The sequence below is a fragment of the Oreochromis aureus genome, linkage group 2 (genome assembly GCF_013358895.1).
Source record: "Oreochromis aureus strain Israel breed Guangdong linkage group 2, ZZ_aureus, whole genome shotgun sequence".
Taxonomy (NCBI): domain Eukaryota; kingdom Metazoa; phylum Chordata; class Actinopteri; order Cichliformes; family Cichlidae; genus Oreochromis; species Oreochromis aureus.
Genome location: NC_052943.1, coordinates 26,988,652 through 27,004,915, shown reverse-complemented (window position 1 = coordinate 27,004,915; position 16,264 = coordinate 26,988,652). Strand labels below are relative to the sequence as shown.

Below are 16,264 nucleotides of genomic sequence, written 5' to 3'. Positions count from 1 at the left end.
TGGTCTGTGGCTCCACCTGCTGTATGACTCATACTAATGATAACAAGTTTACTTTTATTTCAGCAATTATTCAGTGAGATGTTTTTTGTTTTTATTGTGTTTCACCTTCATTTGTTTGAGCTTAAACATAATTTACTGTCATTTTTTGAATGTATCTGTTGCTGAATAAATTGTCTTTATTCTTATGATATTTGTGTCTTTAAAAGGGAAATTTTCTGTTTTTGATTTTAAGGCAACAAAAATGAGACAGGTCAGTTTCTTCTTTCTTTCTGTCCTTTTCACGATTCTTCCTTTTTTGTAAGTGTTATAATTTTCATGTATTTCGTCTCCTGGTGATCTTGAATCTTGAAGTGAAAGTGAAGTGAAATCTTCATTTGTCTTGGATCATTACAATACACACATATATATTTTTTATATATTATATAGTTTATTTATCAAATATATTTAAACCGTTTATGTTATTCTGTTGATACTATATTTATTGTATTATGTTTTTGTTTATATTTTATTTTCATTTTGATATTTTATCATGTTGACCTTTTTAAAAAAATATTTTACTGTTTTATGAAAAATGTATAGATCGTTGTTTTGTTCCTTTTTAACTTATAAAACATGTAATTTGTTTTAATATTTAAATGTGTATTTATCTTAATTTACCCAGTGATCATTTTATTTTTAATTGCAGTGTTTTGCATTATTTAATATTTTCTAACTGTCATATTTTTACTGTATTAAAATAAATTTCCTTTTTTTGTTTATTTCTTGATTTATTTTTTAATTTAGCTTTTTAAAATGATTTTAACTTTTTGTGTATTTCATTAGAGACCGTCTGGTTATCAGTATATTAGTATACATTTATTAACATCACTTTGTTTGTTTTTTTATCCTTTCTGTGAATAAATGTTTTTGTTATTAGTTAAATTTGTTATATTTAGTGCGAGCGTCATATGTGAAGTATATAGTGTTTTTATTTTTTTATTTTTTTATTTTTTTTACTGTCAGCTCTGAATCTGAATGTTGTGTTCTTCATCTGCCTCAGTTTTCCAATAATCCACACAGGGAGGAGGAGGAGAGGTACACGTTTACCAAGCTCACTGAAGTCTTAGATCGCCACCTTGTGGTTACACACAACAACACAACAAAAAAATTTACTGTAATAAACTTTTCAAATTTAATTCCACAAATTTATCCCAAAACATTTCATTTATCTATCAGATGAGCACCAGTAGGAGAAAAAACAAGTTAAGATTTTAAGTTTGCAGGACAGAAATTGAAACTAAACAAACTAATTAAATAAACTAAAAAACAAAACAAAAACAAAGTACATTAAAAGTACTTAAAAGCAAGATGCTGAATCACTTTTGGTAGATTTGACCATATACATCATATATGATCATATATACTTTTACTATATATAAACAGTAAACACAATCCATAAGAATATAAAGAAATAAGTCCCTCTAACAAATAAAGTAGCTCAACACATAAAATTACACCAAATTAAATGTTCACTTTAGTAAAATATAGTAGGTCAGTAAAACACTGACTGAAAAGGTCGGTAAAGTACAATAAATATATTTCTATAGACCAGTGGTTCTCAAACAGAGGCCAAGTGGGGCAATCAGAACATGATTTGTGTCCACTAAAATTAGTTTTCTGATGCTACAATTCAGCTTCCTTGTTTTTCATTGTTTTTTAAAATAGTTAATTCTGACATTATGTGTGACAAAAAATGTTGATATGCTATAAAGTAACTTTAGTTATTCTGATTAATTAGTATTTATTTACATTCATATTCTCTAATATTTTTATTAGAGAATATATTTTTATTTTATTTAATTTGCATTAATTTTATCTTAAATGATTGCTTTATTATTTTTATTATTACTTTATTATTTTAGTATATACATTTTTGAATGTACTGTATTTTATTACTTAATGTTTTTTACATCATGTTATTTAAATTATAAATATGTTTTAATTTTATTAATTATTTATTAATTTTAGTTTTTGGTACTTTTATCTCTGAAAATATTGTATTGTATTAATTTAGATTATATTTTAAATTAATATAATATTAAATATATATATAATATATTACTAACCTAATATATTTTTTATGAATTTTAATTTTATGTATATATTATGCATTATTTTCATGTTTATTAATGTTTTCGTTAATAAAAGTATAATTTCAAGTGTGATATATTACTGTATTAGCTTATTTAATATTTTAATAATAAATATGTTTTCCTCCAAATTTATTTTATTTTGATAATTTAATTTGACGAAATTTTTAATTGGTCAATTTATTTCAACTTTTTCCCCCACCAGCAGAGGGCGACAATGCGTCGATGTACAGACCCCTGTAAACCTAAGAAGAAGAAGAAGAAGCAGGCAAAACAGCTGGGTTGTTTGCGGCATTTAATCGTCGACTTTCTGTGTCTGTTTTCGTGGAAAACGAAGTCAGCGGCGGGCCCACGGTCCACGAGTTGTTTTATTGTCTGGAGCTGCGTGGATCACCTGAGAGCGTGCATTGGTGATTTCAGGTGAGCTGCTGATTTTATTTCCTCCTCTACATTAGCCGCCAGCTAACTGTTAGCGGAGCTCTTTTCTGCACAGACAGCTTAGAAATTGGAGGGGGTTTTTGGTTCGGTTTTGTTCGACGATGTTTCTGATTCAAACTCTGCAAAGAAAACATGAAAACGCTCCTTTTTTAGATCACACTTTCAGTTCGACGATAATGAAACCACTGAGCGCTGAATTTTCTCGAAGGCTCTCTCTCTGAACTGTCAACACATCTCTGATCAGAGAGGATTAATCCGGGTTACACCAATCCCGCACAAAACCTGCTCTACATTAATGAAAATTACGTGTATTTTTTTTTCTCCCTCTTTGTTTTTGTTTTTATGTTTCTGTGTCCCGTTATAGTTCCACCTCTAAAACACTTGCTGGGGCAGTCTACCTGCGTCAGTTTCTCTGTATTTAAACTGAATACCTGCTGGTTAAACTGATACCCCCCACCCCCAAAAAACAACCCAAAAACAAAACAAAAACAAAAAACACTGGTAATAAAAAAAAAAAAAAGATTAAAAAAATGGTCAAAAGAATATGGTGGGCAGAAGAGAAACCGTGATACTGCATGAGAAAGTCAGGAGTGGGTGCGAAGTGAGGGTATAAGGGCAGGATCTAAATTAGGACAGCGAGATGGTTTCAAGGTGGGAGTGGGATTGCATCAGGGATCTGCTCTGAGCTCCTTCGTGTTTGCAGTGGTGATGGACAGGCTGACAGATGAGGTCAGGGAGGAGTCTCTGTTTACTTGGATGTTTGCAGACGACACTGTGATCGCTAGCAAAAGTGTGGAGAGGTGAAGATATGCTCTGGTGAGAAGAGCAATGAAAGTAAGTAGAAGCAAGTCAGAATACATGTGTGAATGAGAGGTGGGCATGCAAAGAGCAGAGAGAGTAAAAGTTTAGATAGGTTTAAATATCTGGGATCATGGACCATGTGCAGAGGATGGAGAGTGGATATATCGGAGCTGTGAGGGAGACGTCAGAAGATGTTCATGGATTTAATGAAGGTGGACATGCAGAAAGTTGGTGTGACAGAGGAGGGTGCTGGAATAGGAGAAGATGGTGGCAGATAATCTGTTGTACAGACCTCTAAAGCTAGCAGCTTAAAGAAGAAGAACTGTGTTTATTTTTATTTCTTCTTTATTTTATTGCAGCTTGATCTAACAGCACTTAGGGATCGGCAGGATATATTCTTATCACATTTCTGGTTTTCCATAATTTTACGTTAACTGTGTACAACTATGGTTAAAAAGAAAAGTACACCTGCTTCAAATTCAAAGGTTTTCAGTATCAGGATGTAATGAAAATCATCTGGTTCTTAGCAGGCCTTAAAATCATTTAAATACAACCTCAGATAAACAGCAACAGATGACATATTACATGTTAGGGCTGGGCGATATGGCCTAAAATCCATATCACGGTATAATTTGAAGCATGTGCGGTAACGATATATATCGCGATATATTCTTTTCTTCTGTATAATGTATTTTACACACTATAAGGCACACTTAAAATCCTTTAATTTTCTCAAAAATCGACAGTGTGCCTTATGTATGAATTCTGGCTGTGCTTACTGACCTCGAACCGATTTTATGTAGTACACAGCGTGCAGAAATCTGTCAAAAAATGTTTTAGTATGACTTTGGTAAGCTATGAAGGCGCACCGCTTGATGGATTGCCGGAGCATTACGGCTGCCGTAGTCAGGAGCCTCACGGAGTAATCTGGGTCCCAAAGTCAAACACACACTGCGTCATCACTGAGAGTTAAAAACTGTCTAAATTCTTTCATTTTTAATAAAAATCATCAGCGTTGCTGCTTTACCAGGTGTAACAATTAAGTTTAACATCCAGGCATCCATGAAAACAGAATTTATTACATTCAACGGAGTTAGAAGTTAGCAGGAAGTTAGCTCGCTAGTTTCCACCTAAACATGATATGCCATGTTCTGACTGAGAGATTTCTGAAAAAATTTAAACGTACAGCTCTGCTGTCACTTCCAACACAAATGAAGAGAGAAAACTAAACAGCAGTGACGTTTGTAGGGTTACTGAAGTTGGACTAGTTGGTATATAATGATATGCTACGTGATTGCTAGCAAAACAGCTACGTTAGCATAACATTAGCACAGTGAAGCTGAGGGATGAACACTAACTTTTTTCCACTCGATAAAAGTTAACGTGAGGGTTCCCGATGGTTAGGGACAAATGCAATTGTCTGCAATTGCATGGCAGGATGCTGTAACTTCAGTCAGGAGAACAACTGAGATTATCCATCCACAATACGAAGTTAGTCATTAATATACTGCAACAACATGGGAATAGAGCAGCTGCGAGAGAATTCAGCATTAATGAATCAATGGTACGGAAGTGGAGGAAGCGCAGTTTTTGGCTTTCCCCATATTCCAAAAGTGCTTCGTCTCTTTGCTATTACTGTCGCTCGGCGTAATTTGCAGATGATATTGTTTGCAGCCGCTGCAATGCTTTCGACCAAAACAGGCGCAGCTTGATGACACCATCAACATGCTACATGCAACATGCTATCGTGGTAGAGCGGTATAGTCAAAATCTCTACCGTTGGCCAAATTTGTATCGTTTCTACCGTATAACGTTTATACCGCCCAACCCTATTACATGTGTCATTATTTATTTCACAAAAACCAAGACAGAAGCAGTGTGTGAAAAACAAAGTTCACCCTTACGGCTTCCATGGGAATGAAGAGGGTAAGTAGCAGCCGGGTGCTGGTAATCAAACGCATTGATTAGTTGATTTTCATCGAAGCGGAATTATGCTGGTCTGGATTACTCAGGTGTGTTAACAGAACACCACAATCTTCCCAGGAGGGGATGTCCTAGCAAATTCACCCGAGCTCAGCCCGTGCAATGCTCAACTACAAGAAAACCCAAGAGCTCCATGTCAGACTACAGGCCTCAGCTAGCATGTTAAAGTTCATGACAGTACAATTAGAATAACAGGTATGGCTTGTTTGGAAGGTTTTTCCAGGAGAAAGCCTCTTCTCTCTGAGAAGAACATGGCAGCACAACAAAGCACAATCGCCTCAAACGAGCTGTCAGCACGGTGGTGGAGGGTTCATGTTTTGGGTACCTTGCAGTCCCTGAGTGAACAGTGAACTTTTCTCTGTACCAAAGTGTTCTTGAGTCAAACGTGAGGCCACCTGTCCCACAGCTAAAGCTCAGCTGATGTTCAGTTGTCGAGCAGGACGGTGATCCAAAGCACAGAAGCAGATCTCCAACAGTGGCTGAAAGAGAAAATAATCCCGATGCTGCAATGGTCCAGTCAAAGTCCAGATGCTGTGGGTGGGACATTCAGAGAGCTGTGAATGAATGATTGCTCCAAACCTCAATGAACTGAAGCAAGAAGAGTTTGACCAGAATTCCTCCACCGCAATAACTGAGAGTTACTGCTGCTGGGTGTGTCGTTTTTCACACGCTGCTTCTGCATGTCCTCATACTTAAAACCTTACATCTGAAAGAGGGTGTACTTCATCTTTCAGCAAAACTGTATCAGGGTGAACACTTTTTATGTTTTTGTTGACATTATTAGAAATTTCCTATCGTAAAGTAGCCGAGGCAGACGTGACACCATCAAGAAAATAATGGTTTTTTTCCTTCTTCACTTCCTGAGCACGCGGTGTTCACTGTTAAGTTTTGTTTTCTCTCAGGACAACTCGTCCTCCACCTTCACATCACCTTTTACATCTTCTGTCTTCCCTGACACCTTCTGTCTGCAGGAAACGCCCAGAGCGTTTCTCCACAGCTCGCCATCATGTCTCAGAATTACCCGTACAGAAAGCCGCCGTCTGACACCGACCTCAGAACTGATCCCGGGCCTTACAGATCTGTGGACTACCGCCACTCCTCAGCGGACCGTGACTTTTACAGGCAGCCACAAGACTCCTTCTCTGTCTCCTCCTCCTGCCCTTCCTCGTCCTCGTCCAGGGGCTCTGGAGTGCTGCAGTCATCGCAGGACAATGTTCTGAGCATCCTGAGCAGCTGCGGTCTGGAGCCCAGTGATCTGGCGCTGCTAGCCGAGCTGCCCGAAGACGTCCTCACTATTGAGTCTCTGCCACACATCCTCAGACAGATCAAATGCAAGAAAGGGACCGTCAAACCTTTCCCTCCCCGGGCTCCGTCTCCTCCTTCCTCTTCCTCCTACCCTCCCAGCTCCACCCATCAATCCGCCATGAGCAGCTCCTCCTCTTCCAGAGACTGGGACCAGCTCCATCGCACGTCGGTCCAGTACCCGCTGGACCACCTGCCACCACCACCACCTCCTCCCTCGGAGAAGCTCATGGATCGCTGGAATAATCCGATTACCGCGAGCTCTGGCCGAGCAGAGCTGCCACCATCGTCATCCTTATCATCGCCGTTGGGGTACACGGTGGACTTCCACCGCAGGCAGGGCCCCTCTGATTATGGTAAGACTGGTCCAGTTCCTTCTTACAGCCCAGCGAGGCGAGGAGATAGAGCGCCGTCATCTCAATTCTCCGAGGCTGGACCAGCAGATTACAGGTCATCGGCGCTGGTGACGGCTTCTCCTCTTCCTAGCAAGTACCAGTCCAAACCTCAGGCGAGCCGCCGTGACACGTCCTCCACGAGGAGCAGCCAGTCCTCGCCCTCGATGCCTACACGGAAAGAAGCTCTGGATTTCCACGGGAAGGTCCCGCCGACGTTCCCGTATTCGTGTTCTCTGTGTGATATCACTGTGCTGTCACAGAAGGTAAGTGCACCTGTCCTCGAATCTCTCTCTCTGCAGTCTGTGTGGGTGGGGGGAGGGTATGCATTCAGCAGCAAAGGATGATGGGAGCTGCACGTGTCCTACGAGACCAGAGTGCCACAAAGAGAGACGGTAACGGGTTTACTTCCTGTTGTTTTTAGGTTTGGGTTCAGCACGTGACCGGCAGGCACCATGCAGATGGACAGCTCAGCCTCCTGCAGCAGTGAGTTTACGTCACATCAACGCCAAGTTTCTCCATCTAATGCTTGCAGGGTTTAATAACCCTCTCCCATCTCCTCCACAGGTTTCCTAACTGGGACTGCCGCATGCAGACGGTCCGAAGGTCAGTGACCGAAACCATGTCATCGTTCTTACGCCTCTGAACAGAAAGCTGAATTTTATCAAAGTGCAAAACTTTGACATGTCTCAAAGATGAAATGTTGTTTTCTTGATGTAAATAAATAATCAGCAAGCCAGAAACAACTAAACAACATGGATGTTAATGATCCCTGAAAAACGTTGACCAATTTACAATGATATGACATATAATTTATCATTTCAAATTTAACTGCTGGATGATCCTTAAAGAAGGACAAAAAGCGCCATATTTCAACAAACGACTGTTAAAAATATTATTTAGTAAAAAAAAAAATTCCCATTTTAAATTGCTTGATCTTTTAAAACTACTTCAGCCTGAAATATAAATGTCAAGTATTAATGATATAGGTCTTTAAAGAATAGGGACCCCAGCTGAGGTGGAGCAGAGGCTGCAAATGGACAGACTGGTTATTGTGTGCAAGCTTCCCACATGGCGCTGCCGGCTCTTCTCCTTCTGTTCGTTCAAAACTCACACTGCCCTTACGCTTGCTGATGAGAGGGGCTTGCAGCAGCAGCCAGCAGATTTGAATTGATTAACTTTTTGGCTTGTGACCACTAGGGATGGGTATCGTTTAGGTTTTATCCTATACCGGTGCCAAACCGGTACTTTTGAAACGGTGCCGGTGCTTAAACGGTGCTCGAACAAGTGCTTAAAGAATGGAGAACACAAACTTTGTCCAAAAACCTCTTATGTTTTTATTTTTAGCAGTCTCTTTTTTTTTCTGCAAAATGATAACCAAGTTAGCCTTTTCTGTTGATACAACATACCTCCTTTGTTTAAGCACCGGTTCCAACCAATGGAAAATACAAACTGTGTCCTAAAACCTCTCATGTTTAGCTGTTTGTTATCTTTAAAAAAAAAAAAAAAAAAAAAAATGTGAGCCTCTTCTGCAGCTATAGGGCATATATGGTATCACTCTATCAAACAAGAAGACAGCCGCATGTAACTACGACGGTGTTTGCTAGTTCACCTTACATGCATTAATGTAATAACGTGGTTAGCGTACTCAATTTAAATTACACACAAACAACATGAAGCTACTCACCCAGAGGAGAACGGCTGCTGCTGCCATCATCATCCGTCATCATTTCTGCTACGCTGACAGGGCTAGGGGCCAGGACTCTACTCTTCGGGTTTTTGGGGGATGTTACTAACTTCAGGTCCGATAACAGGCACCACACCCGCAGTAGATGTGCTCGGTGTGAGGTCTTGCAGCAAGCTATCAAATACGGCGCATTTCTCGGCTTTTAACAAAATGCTATACGTCGCCAGGTGTTCCATCAGATTTGAGGTGTTACCTCCTTTGCACAGTATCACAGTATCAGCTTAAAGCACTTGTTGCAGGCTGCTGAGTTTGCATCTTTTGCTGTGAAGTACAGCCAGACTTTTGACCGCTTCGCCTTGGGCATTTTTAATCTGTAGCTCTGCTCTAAAAGAACGTACGTACCTGGCCCCGCCTACTATCCTTGGAAAGGTCAAATGATTGGCTAGAATCCAAAGTGTATGACATCTCAGGAAAAAAAAAAAAGCACCGAAATAAAGCACCGAAATGTGCGCTGCTTTTCAGTCTGGTTACTACCGTTTATGTCTGGCACCAGATACCGGTACCCATCCCTAGTGACCACCGAAAATGAGTATCGCTATGTAAGCCTGCAGTTACTGTGTCCATGCTTTGAATAGTAAAAAGTAGTGCCACCTGGTGGACAAAGCCATATTCATTCAGCACAGCCAAGTAAGTCTGAAAAAAACTAATAAAAAGCTGTGACCCTGCCAAAAATATTAAAATATGTGAATAAACAATTAAAACGTAAATTATAAATGAAATAAAATTGTATTTAGAAATATTATAAATATAGATTATAAAGTCTGAAAAATTTCCAAAACATGTTGAGATGCATGTAGTGCAATATGTCATAGACATTTAATTCTGGATTTATTACATAATAAATTGATTTTACTTAAAAGTATTTTTGTAAAATGTCAGAATATATTTCAAAATATCAAAAACAGCTGATAAATTAAAATGAATTAATAATTAGTTGTATGTAATATTACTTTTTCATATAAAGTATTTGTATTAAAGTTTTATAAAATAAAGTCAGAAATGTCTCAAACATATATAAGTGCAATATCAATTATTTTTTTAATAATTGAAGAATGGGTTTTTGGTCGTGATATTGATCCAAAGCTGCTGCGATCAGCTTTATTTATTGATTAGATGTTTGTAGTTCATTCAGTGGTTTGGTTTTGAATTTGTTTGATCGTCCTCTTGTTGTCATTTTTAGGGACGATAAATCAGAGAAGAAGAAAGATGGAGGAAAAGGGGCTCCGGCAGCTAGTCAAAGTAATCTGCCTCACTCAGCTGTGCCTTTGTGTTTACATGTTTAAGTATTTCTGCTTAAACTTGTTCTTTCTGTTCAGCAGCATCGCAGTCGAATAGCAAGTCGAAGCAGAAGAAGGTAAAGAAGGTAGAGACGTGTCTAAGATCTTGATGAGGTTCGGTTTAGCCCCTCCTGAATCAGCTGAAAGTCTTTGTGTTTGTTTCCTGTCAGACTTTGGAGAAAGGGAAGGTGGTGTGCATCAAGTTTCCGTCTCAGTCTGTCGATGAGACGTACCTCAGGAAGCTCGCAGAACCGTTCGGGAAGATCATCAAGGTCATCATGTTTCCGTCTCTGGTGAGTCTGCGAGGTTCTTCATCATCACACTGATGATATTTGCATGTTCGTTCATTTAAAGACGAGCAGCAGCTTTCTTTCTCTCTTTTGCACTTGAGTGTTATTAAAGTCGGTTTAAACCCTGCAGGGCTTCGTGGAGATGGGCTCCGTCGATCAGGCCAAAGACTTGGTGAAGTTTCACAGCAATTATCCTCCAACTGTGAACGGAGAGCAGATCGAGTTCAGCATCTCCAACGCCTTCAACTTTCTCCAGGTAGAAGAGAAGCACGTCCAGTGTAGAAACGCCTCTTTGTGACGTTGTACAGATTGAGATTTAGAAAAACGTCTGTTTTCATTGTTGTTAAAGTCTTTTTACACTTGGATGTCTCCTCAGAGCTCCAGGGTGGTGAGTTTCACGCCCGCTCCATCAGGAGAAGACGGAAAATCCGACCTGATCACTATCATCAAACGCTTCGGCCCGCCACTCTACACCCTGTTCCTGCCGTCAATGGTAAGGCTCAGCCCATTTAAAAAACTATACCGGCGAGGAAGATGGTTTTTTTGTTTTGTAATAATCACTTTAGAAGACTTTAGAAAACACATACAAACACATTGTTTATTTGTTTGTTTTCAGGCGTTCGTTGAGATGAAGAACGCCCCTGATGCTCAGAAGCTGGTGGATTATTATCTGACCAACACTCTGAGGATCAACAGTGACTTGATCTGTGTCTCCTTCTCTGGAGAATACAAGACTCTCATGTGAGTACGACCGACCCGATAGGAAGGTAACTGGTGGATTATCATGTAGGGGATGATCAGTGATAATGGTCCTGCTATTGTCTGGTCTGTCCTGTAGGCGGGTTTCAAAAGCCAAGAGGTACGAAGAAGAGAACGAAAGTACAAAGAAGAGTACCACCAAGAGGACAAGGAGCTCGAGCCGAGACAGAACGACAGAAAATAAAAAAAGAAGGTCCCGATCCAGAGACAAGTCCAGCAAAGAGGAACGGACCAGAACAAGGTCCAGGTCCAGGGATAAATCTAAAGAAAAATCCAGCAGAGATGCCAAAACTAGATCTAGGTCCCAAGACAAGTTGGATAGAAAAAGGAAGAGCAGAACCCGGTCCAGGTCCAGAGATAAGTCCACTAGTGAGAAGCGGACCAGGTCTAAGTCAGGGTCCAGAGAAAAAACAAAATCCAACAAGGAAAGCAAGAAAGGGTCCCAAGAGAAGAACCATAGAAGCAGATCCAGGTCCAGAGACAAATCGAAAGAAAAATCCAACAGAGACCAGAAGAAGAGGTCCATATCCAGAGACAAGTCCAGTAGAGAGACAAAAACCAAGTCTACAACCCAAGAAAAGTCAAGCAAAGAAAGAAAAAGCAGAAGCAAATCCAGATCTGTGGAAAAATCCAGCAGAGATAAGAAATCCAGGTCTAGAGAGAGATCCAGCAACAACTCCTCCAGACATGACGGAGAAAAGACGGCAGAACCAGAGAAACCAGGTAAGAAAATGCAACACAATGCCGGGACCAGTCACTCCAGACAGGCTGGTGTTAAATCTTCTTTTCTACACAGATGCAGCATCAACATCCAAAGAAGAACCTCTCGAAGACTCCAAACCTGAAGTTTCAAACACAGAAGAATTGGAGGGGGAGGCAGCGTGAGTTCCTCATGTTGCTGTTTTTTGTTTTGGGGTTTTTTTTGTTTGCAGAAAAGCATCTGAGTGAAACTAGAACAGTCTTAACTAAAGATGTCACTCTGATCTTCAGGTTGCCTGGAGAGGAGAGCGACATCGAGGGGATGGAGGTGATTGCTGAGGATGGAGAGAATCTGGCCGATGACGATGAGGAGGCTCTGCAAGAGGAAGAGAAAAAAGAGAGTCCTGAAGAGAGAGCACCTGAAAAAGGTAGAAATGAGAGCTGAGCTTTCACAGCAAAGCTGCCTTTAAAGGAAAACAAAGGAAATGCTTGACTTTAAAAAAAAAAAAAAACTCCCTTACAGATGAAGTAAAGGAGGTGATGGGTGGAGAGCCTGGCAATGAGGAGAAACCTGCATCGGAGAAGGAGATAAAGAAGGAAGAGAAGGAGGAAGTAGAGGAGTCGCAGGAAACGACAGAGACTCCTCTACAGGAGGATTCGGTAAAGACTTTTTAGATAAACATGTTGGTGTGGACACATTTTAAGCTATAAAGTGGAAAAAAGTGATTCAGTTGGAGCGGTGTGCTTTTTCAGGAGGACTTCCCTATAGACCTGGAAAACTGCATCACTCTGGATGAACTGGAAGAAGATGACTCTGACGACCAAGGTATATCTGGAAGTCTTGTGATACTGAACACAATAAAATATACATATATACATACCAGCATGTTTGGTTGAGTTTTAAAGCTCACTGTTCAGTTTCTGATATTCTTCCTGTTTGATTTTGTTGCAGGTGGAGAATCAGCAGATGAACCTAAGGTGAGTGTTACCTTTAATATAACGGCTGAGTTTTTGTCTGATATGTTGCTGATTTAACCGTTTGTTCTTTCTTTGCTTGCAGTCAACATCGAAATCCAGCAGGGTTTTTTACTTCGGCCACCTGCCACCTAATTACGCCCTCTTTGACTTCTTCCAACTGCTGAGAAATTTTGGGAAGGTGGTGCGCTATTACCTGATTGGCAATCGACGAGAGGTCAGTAAGAAAATGAGATGAGATAAGAAGTACTTTTTTAGCTTTTTAAAATGTTTTTGTTACAGCAGTCAATTAAATACATGATACAAAGTAAATATCTCTGTAAATGAAAATCAAATTTGATACAGTTATGAGCCTGAATACAAACTGCATAAAGGATACATTGATCATGTACATCATTCATCACAGCCACAGTCATTTTCATGACCTCTGTCAGCTGATAGAGGAATCCAAACAGTGTGTTGATTCAGCCTGGATCAACAATAAGAATGATGATTATAATCTCTGTGCATCATCAGGCTCCTCCATCCTATTGGATGAAAAAAAAAAAAAAAATGATGTGGAAGTTGATTGGCCAGCCAAGTTGGCTTGAGGCTATCTTACATTTCTGTGTTTGTGTATGTTTGCTTTGGTATTTGCTACTTGCAGTAACAGTTATAGTAGATTACGTTGATCCTGTTTATGTTGTGACCCTTAGAGTTCAGAGTTGAGTGGATTCTTTACCTTTGGGACCATTTTCAGACTCTTTTTGTGTTTCAGGGTTTCATTGAGATGTCGAGTTCTTCAGCGGCCCTGAAAGCTGTTGAGGAGCTCGTCAGCAAAACAGCCATCCACAACTGCCCCAAACTCAAAGCCCGCATCTCAACCAAATACTACAGACTTGACAACGGGTCCGAAACCGCCTCTTCACTCTTCCCAGTTTCTTTTCTGTGAACTTTTAATCATGAAATTCATACTTTACCCCTTTCCTGCAGATGGGTTGTTCACTCGGACGGCAGTGATGACGAGGACAGTCGAAGCAGGAAGCGCGAAAAACGAAGCAAATCCAAGACCTCAGACCGGGACGAGACCGACAGGAGGTCTAAAGGGAGGAAGGAGTCCCCGAAGAAGACATCAGAGAAATCAGGCAAAAAGACTCCAGAAAAAGATTCTGGGTCGAAAAAGCCTCCAGAGAAAGACTCAGCAGGGAAAAAGACCCCCAAAAAAGAGTCCGCATCCAAAAAGTCTCCAGAAAAGGACATCAAAAACACCTTGGAAACGAAATCCACTGGGAAAAAGACTCCAGAGAAAGATTTGCCATCTAAAAAAAGTTCAGATAAGGATTCTACAACAAAAAAGACTCCAGCGAAAAAGTCCACATCCAGAACAACTCCGGAAAACAAGTCTGCATCCAGAACGACTCCGGAAAACAAGTCTGCATCCAAAACGACTCCGGAAAACAAGTCTGCATCCAAAACGACTCCGGAAAACAAGTCTGCTTCCAGAACGACTCCGGAAAACAAGTCTGCTTCCAGAACAACTCCGGAAAACAAGTCTGCATCCAAAACGACTCCGGAAAACAAGTCTGCTTCCAGAACGACTCCGGAAAACAAGTCTGCTTCCAGAACGACTCCGGAAAACAAGTCTGCTTCCAGAACGACTCCGGAAAACAAGTCTGCTTCCAGAGAAACTTCAGAAGAAGAGTTTGAGTACAAAAAGTCTCCAAAGAGGGAATCGTTGGACAAAGAGACTCCAGAAAAGGACCTTAAAAACGGCCTGGAGAAGGAATCCGCAGGCAGAAAGGCTCTTCAGAAAGGGTCATCGTGTGCAGAGGTTCCAGACAGCGAGACGTCGGAACCAAAAGGAGCTCCTGACAATAATTCAGTGCCTCAGACAACTCTGAAGACAGAACTAAAGGAAGAAAATACTCAACAAAATGAGGAACCAGCAGCTTATAACGCACCACCTGAAAAAGATTATATCAAAAAGGAAACACCACAGACATTCAAGCAGGAGGAGCAGGAAACACAAATAGACGTTTGTATGGAAGCAGGACCAAATGGACCCGCAAAACCACCGCCTGAACAGGTATAACTGAAAGCCTGAAGGTGCTGTGATACCAGCTCAACAGAAATATTAGTTTCCCCAGGATAACATCAAAGTCTTAAATGCTATTTCATGTTTTCTCAGTCAGTAGTTTAAAAATTCCAAAAAACAGTTCATAAAAAATTCTAAGGCTGACATCGTGTATAGGTTCAGAAGATCCCAAATGTTGAATCAGCTGTTAAAATAGCTCCCTTTTATTTATTTATTTATGTTTTATCTGCAGTTCAGTCTTAAATATGTAGTTTTGTTCAAATTGCCTCAGCCATGAAATATTTCTTATTAAAATTACCCGTGTGATAAATAGATTTTAAATTTAAATATATTGTGAAGCAGTTAAAAACACAATGGAAAAAGATTTTTGGTCATAAATAAATGAAAATCTGCTCTGAAGTGCAGGATTAAACCTGATGACTGATCTGTTACTTTCAGGAGGCGAAGCCCCAGTGTGGACCTGCAGAGGGCGCTGCTGAACCTCAGAAACCCACCAAACCTGTTGGTAAGAAAGCCTCTCAGCCGAGTTTAGTTCTTTGCTTCCTGTTGCATAATAACGAAGTTTAAACACGTGTGGCAGCGGTGCATTCACTGTCGCTTGTTTGTGTTTGTTTTGTAGGGACTGAGTTCGTGCGACCGGTCGTTGGTTATTTCTGTAACCTGTGTCAGCTGATCTTCGCTGAAGAGGATGAAGCCAAACAGCAGCACTGCAGCAGCCTGTCGCATTACAGCAAATACCAGGTGGAGGGGGAAAAAAGGTTTTAATGTTAATTTAAATTCAGCTGAAAAATAAAAACTTAAGGTTTTGTTTTGTTTTTTCCAGGAGAAGACTGGGAAGGATCCATGGACGAGCTGAACATCTGCAGAAAAATCTGTTACCTTCAGATTTTATTAATTGACTTTAATTGAGCTGAAACGGGACTGAGATCCCAACATGATTTGATTTCTGTCTGTACTTCACTGGACTTTGAGTTTTTGTACAAAGATTTTAAAAAAAAGCTTCTGTTGAAAAAATCAGAAAATTTGTAAATATTTAAGTTTTATGTCGTGCAGAAGGGAAACTGTATGTTTGAGTAAGAGTGAGATGTGACTGTAAAAACACAGTTTCTTAGATTTCTGTTGTTAAAGCTCCAGGAAACTGGACTTTTTTTCCCTCCTACTCACGTACTCTGGTCCTAAAAGGTGTTGATCGGTCAACCCAGAAGATTTAGAAACACACACCAGGTTCAGGTGCTGTCAGATTAAGAAAAAGGTCTTAAAGAGGCTGTAATGTCAGAATATTAACAGCTCCCTGGGCTCTAATCTGTTTTTGTCCAATTGTACTCATGCCGCACCTTCACAGAAACTATGTAATTTAAGAAAATCTGTGGTGCTGTCAAATAAACAATCTAACATGAA

General features: G+C 40.1%; 1 protein-coding gene across 5 annotated transcripts; it reads left to right on the top strand.

Moving 5' to 3' along the window:
- The first annotated feature begins 2,365 nt into the window (after nt 1-2,365).
- matr3l1.1 (matrin 3-like 1.1) lies at nt 2,366-16,264 on the top strand. Of its 5 annotated transcripts, none has more exons than XM_039621506.1 (22): nt 2,366-2,549; nt 6,323-7,311; nt 7,470-7,531; nt 7,613-7,651; nt 9,973-10,031; nt 10,112-10,146; nt 10,240-10,362; nt 10,490-10,615; nt 10,736-10,852; nt 10,976-11,100; nt 11,198-11,841; nt 11,915-11,999; nt 12,109-12,245; nt 12,341-12,477; nt 12,571-12,643; nt 12,770-12,795; nt 12,878-13,009; nt 13,550-13,680; nt 13,765-14,857; nt 15,305-15,371; nt 15,486-15,607; nt 15,690-16,264. In XM_039621506.1, the coding sequence occupies exons 2-22, from the start codon at nt 6,358-6,360 to the stop codon at nt 15,720-15,722; spliced, it is 4,320 nt and encodes a 1,439-aa protein (XP_039477440.1). In that variant the 5' UTR covers nt 2,366-2,549; nt 6,323-6,357; the 3' UTR covers nt 15,723-16,264. The 5 variants fall into 5 exon arrangements, with proteins under 5 accessions (XP_039477440.1, XP_039477427.1, XP_039477435.1 ...); XM_039621493.1 differs by having other exon boundaries at nt 10,112-10,155; XM_039621501.1 differs by having other exon boundaries at nt 10,109-10,146.

Coding starts and splice junctions, on each gene's coding strand:
- matr3l1.1 (XM_039621485.1), top strand. CDS start 6,358: ATGTCTCAGAATTACCCGTACAGAAAGCCGCCGTCTGACACCGACCTC. Junction 7,312..7,469: donor TCACTGTGCTGTCACAGAAG/GTAAGTGCACCT, acceptor TGTTGTTTTTAG/GTTTGGGTTCAGCACGTGAC. Junction 11,101..11,197: donor GGAGAATACAAGACTCTCAT/GTGAGTACGACC, acceptor TCTGTCCTGTAG/GCGGGTTTCAAAAGCCAAGA.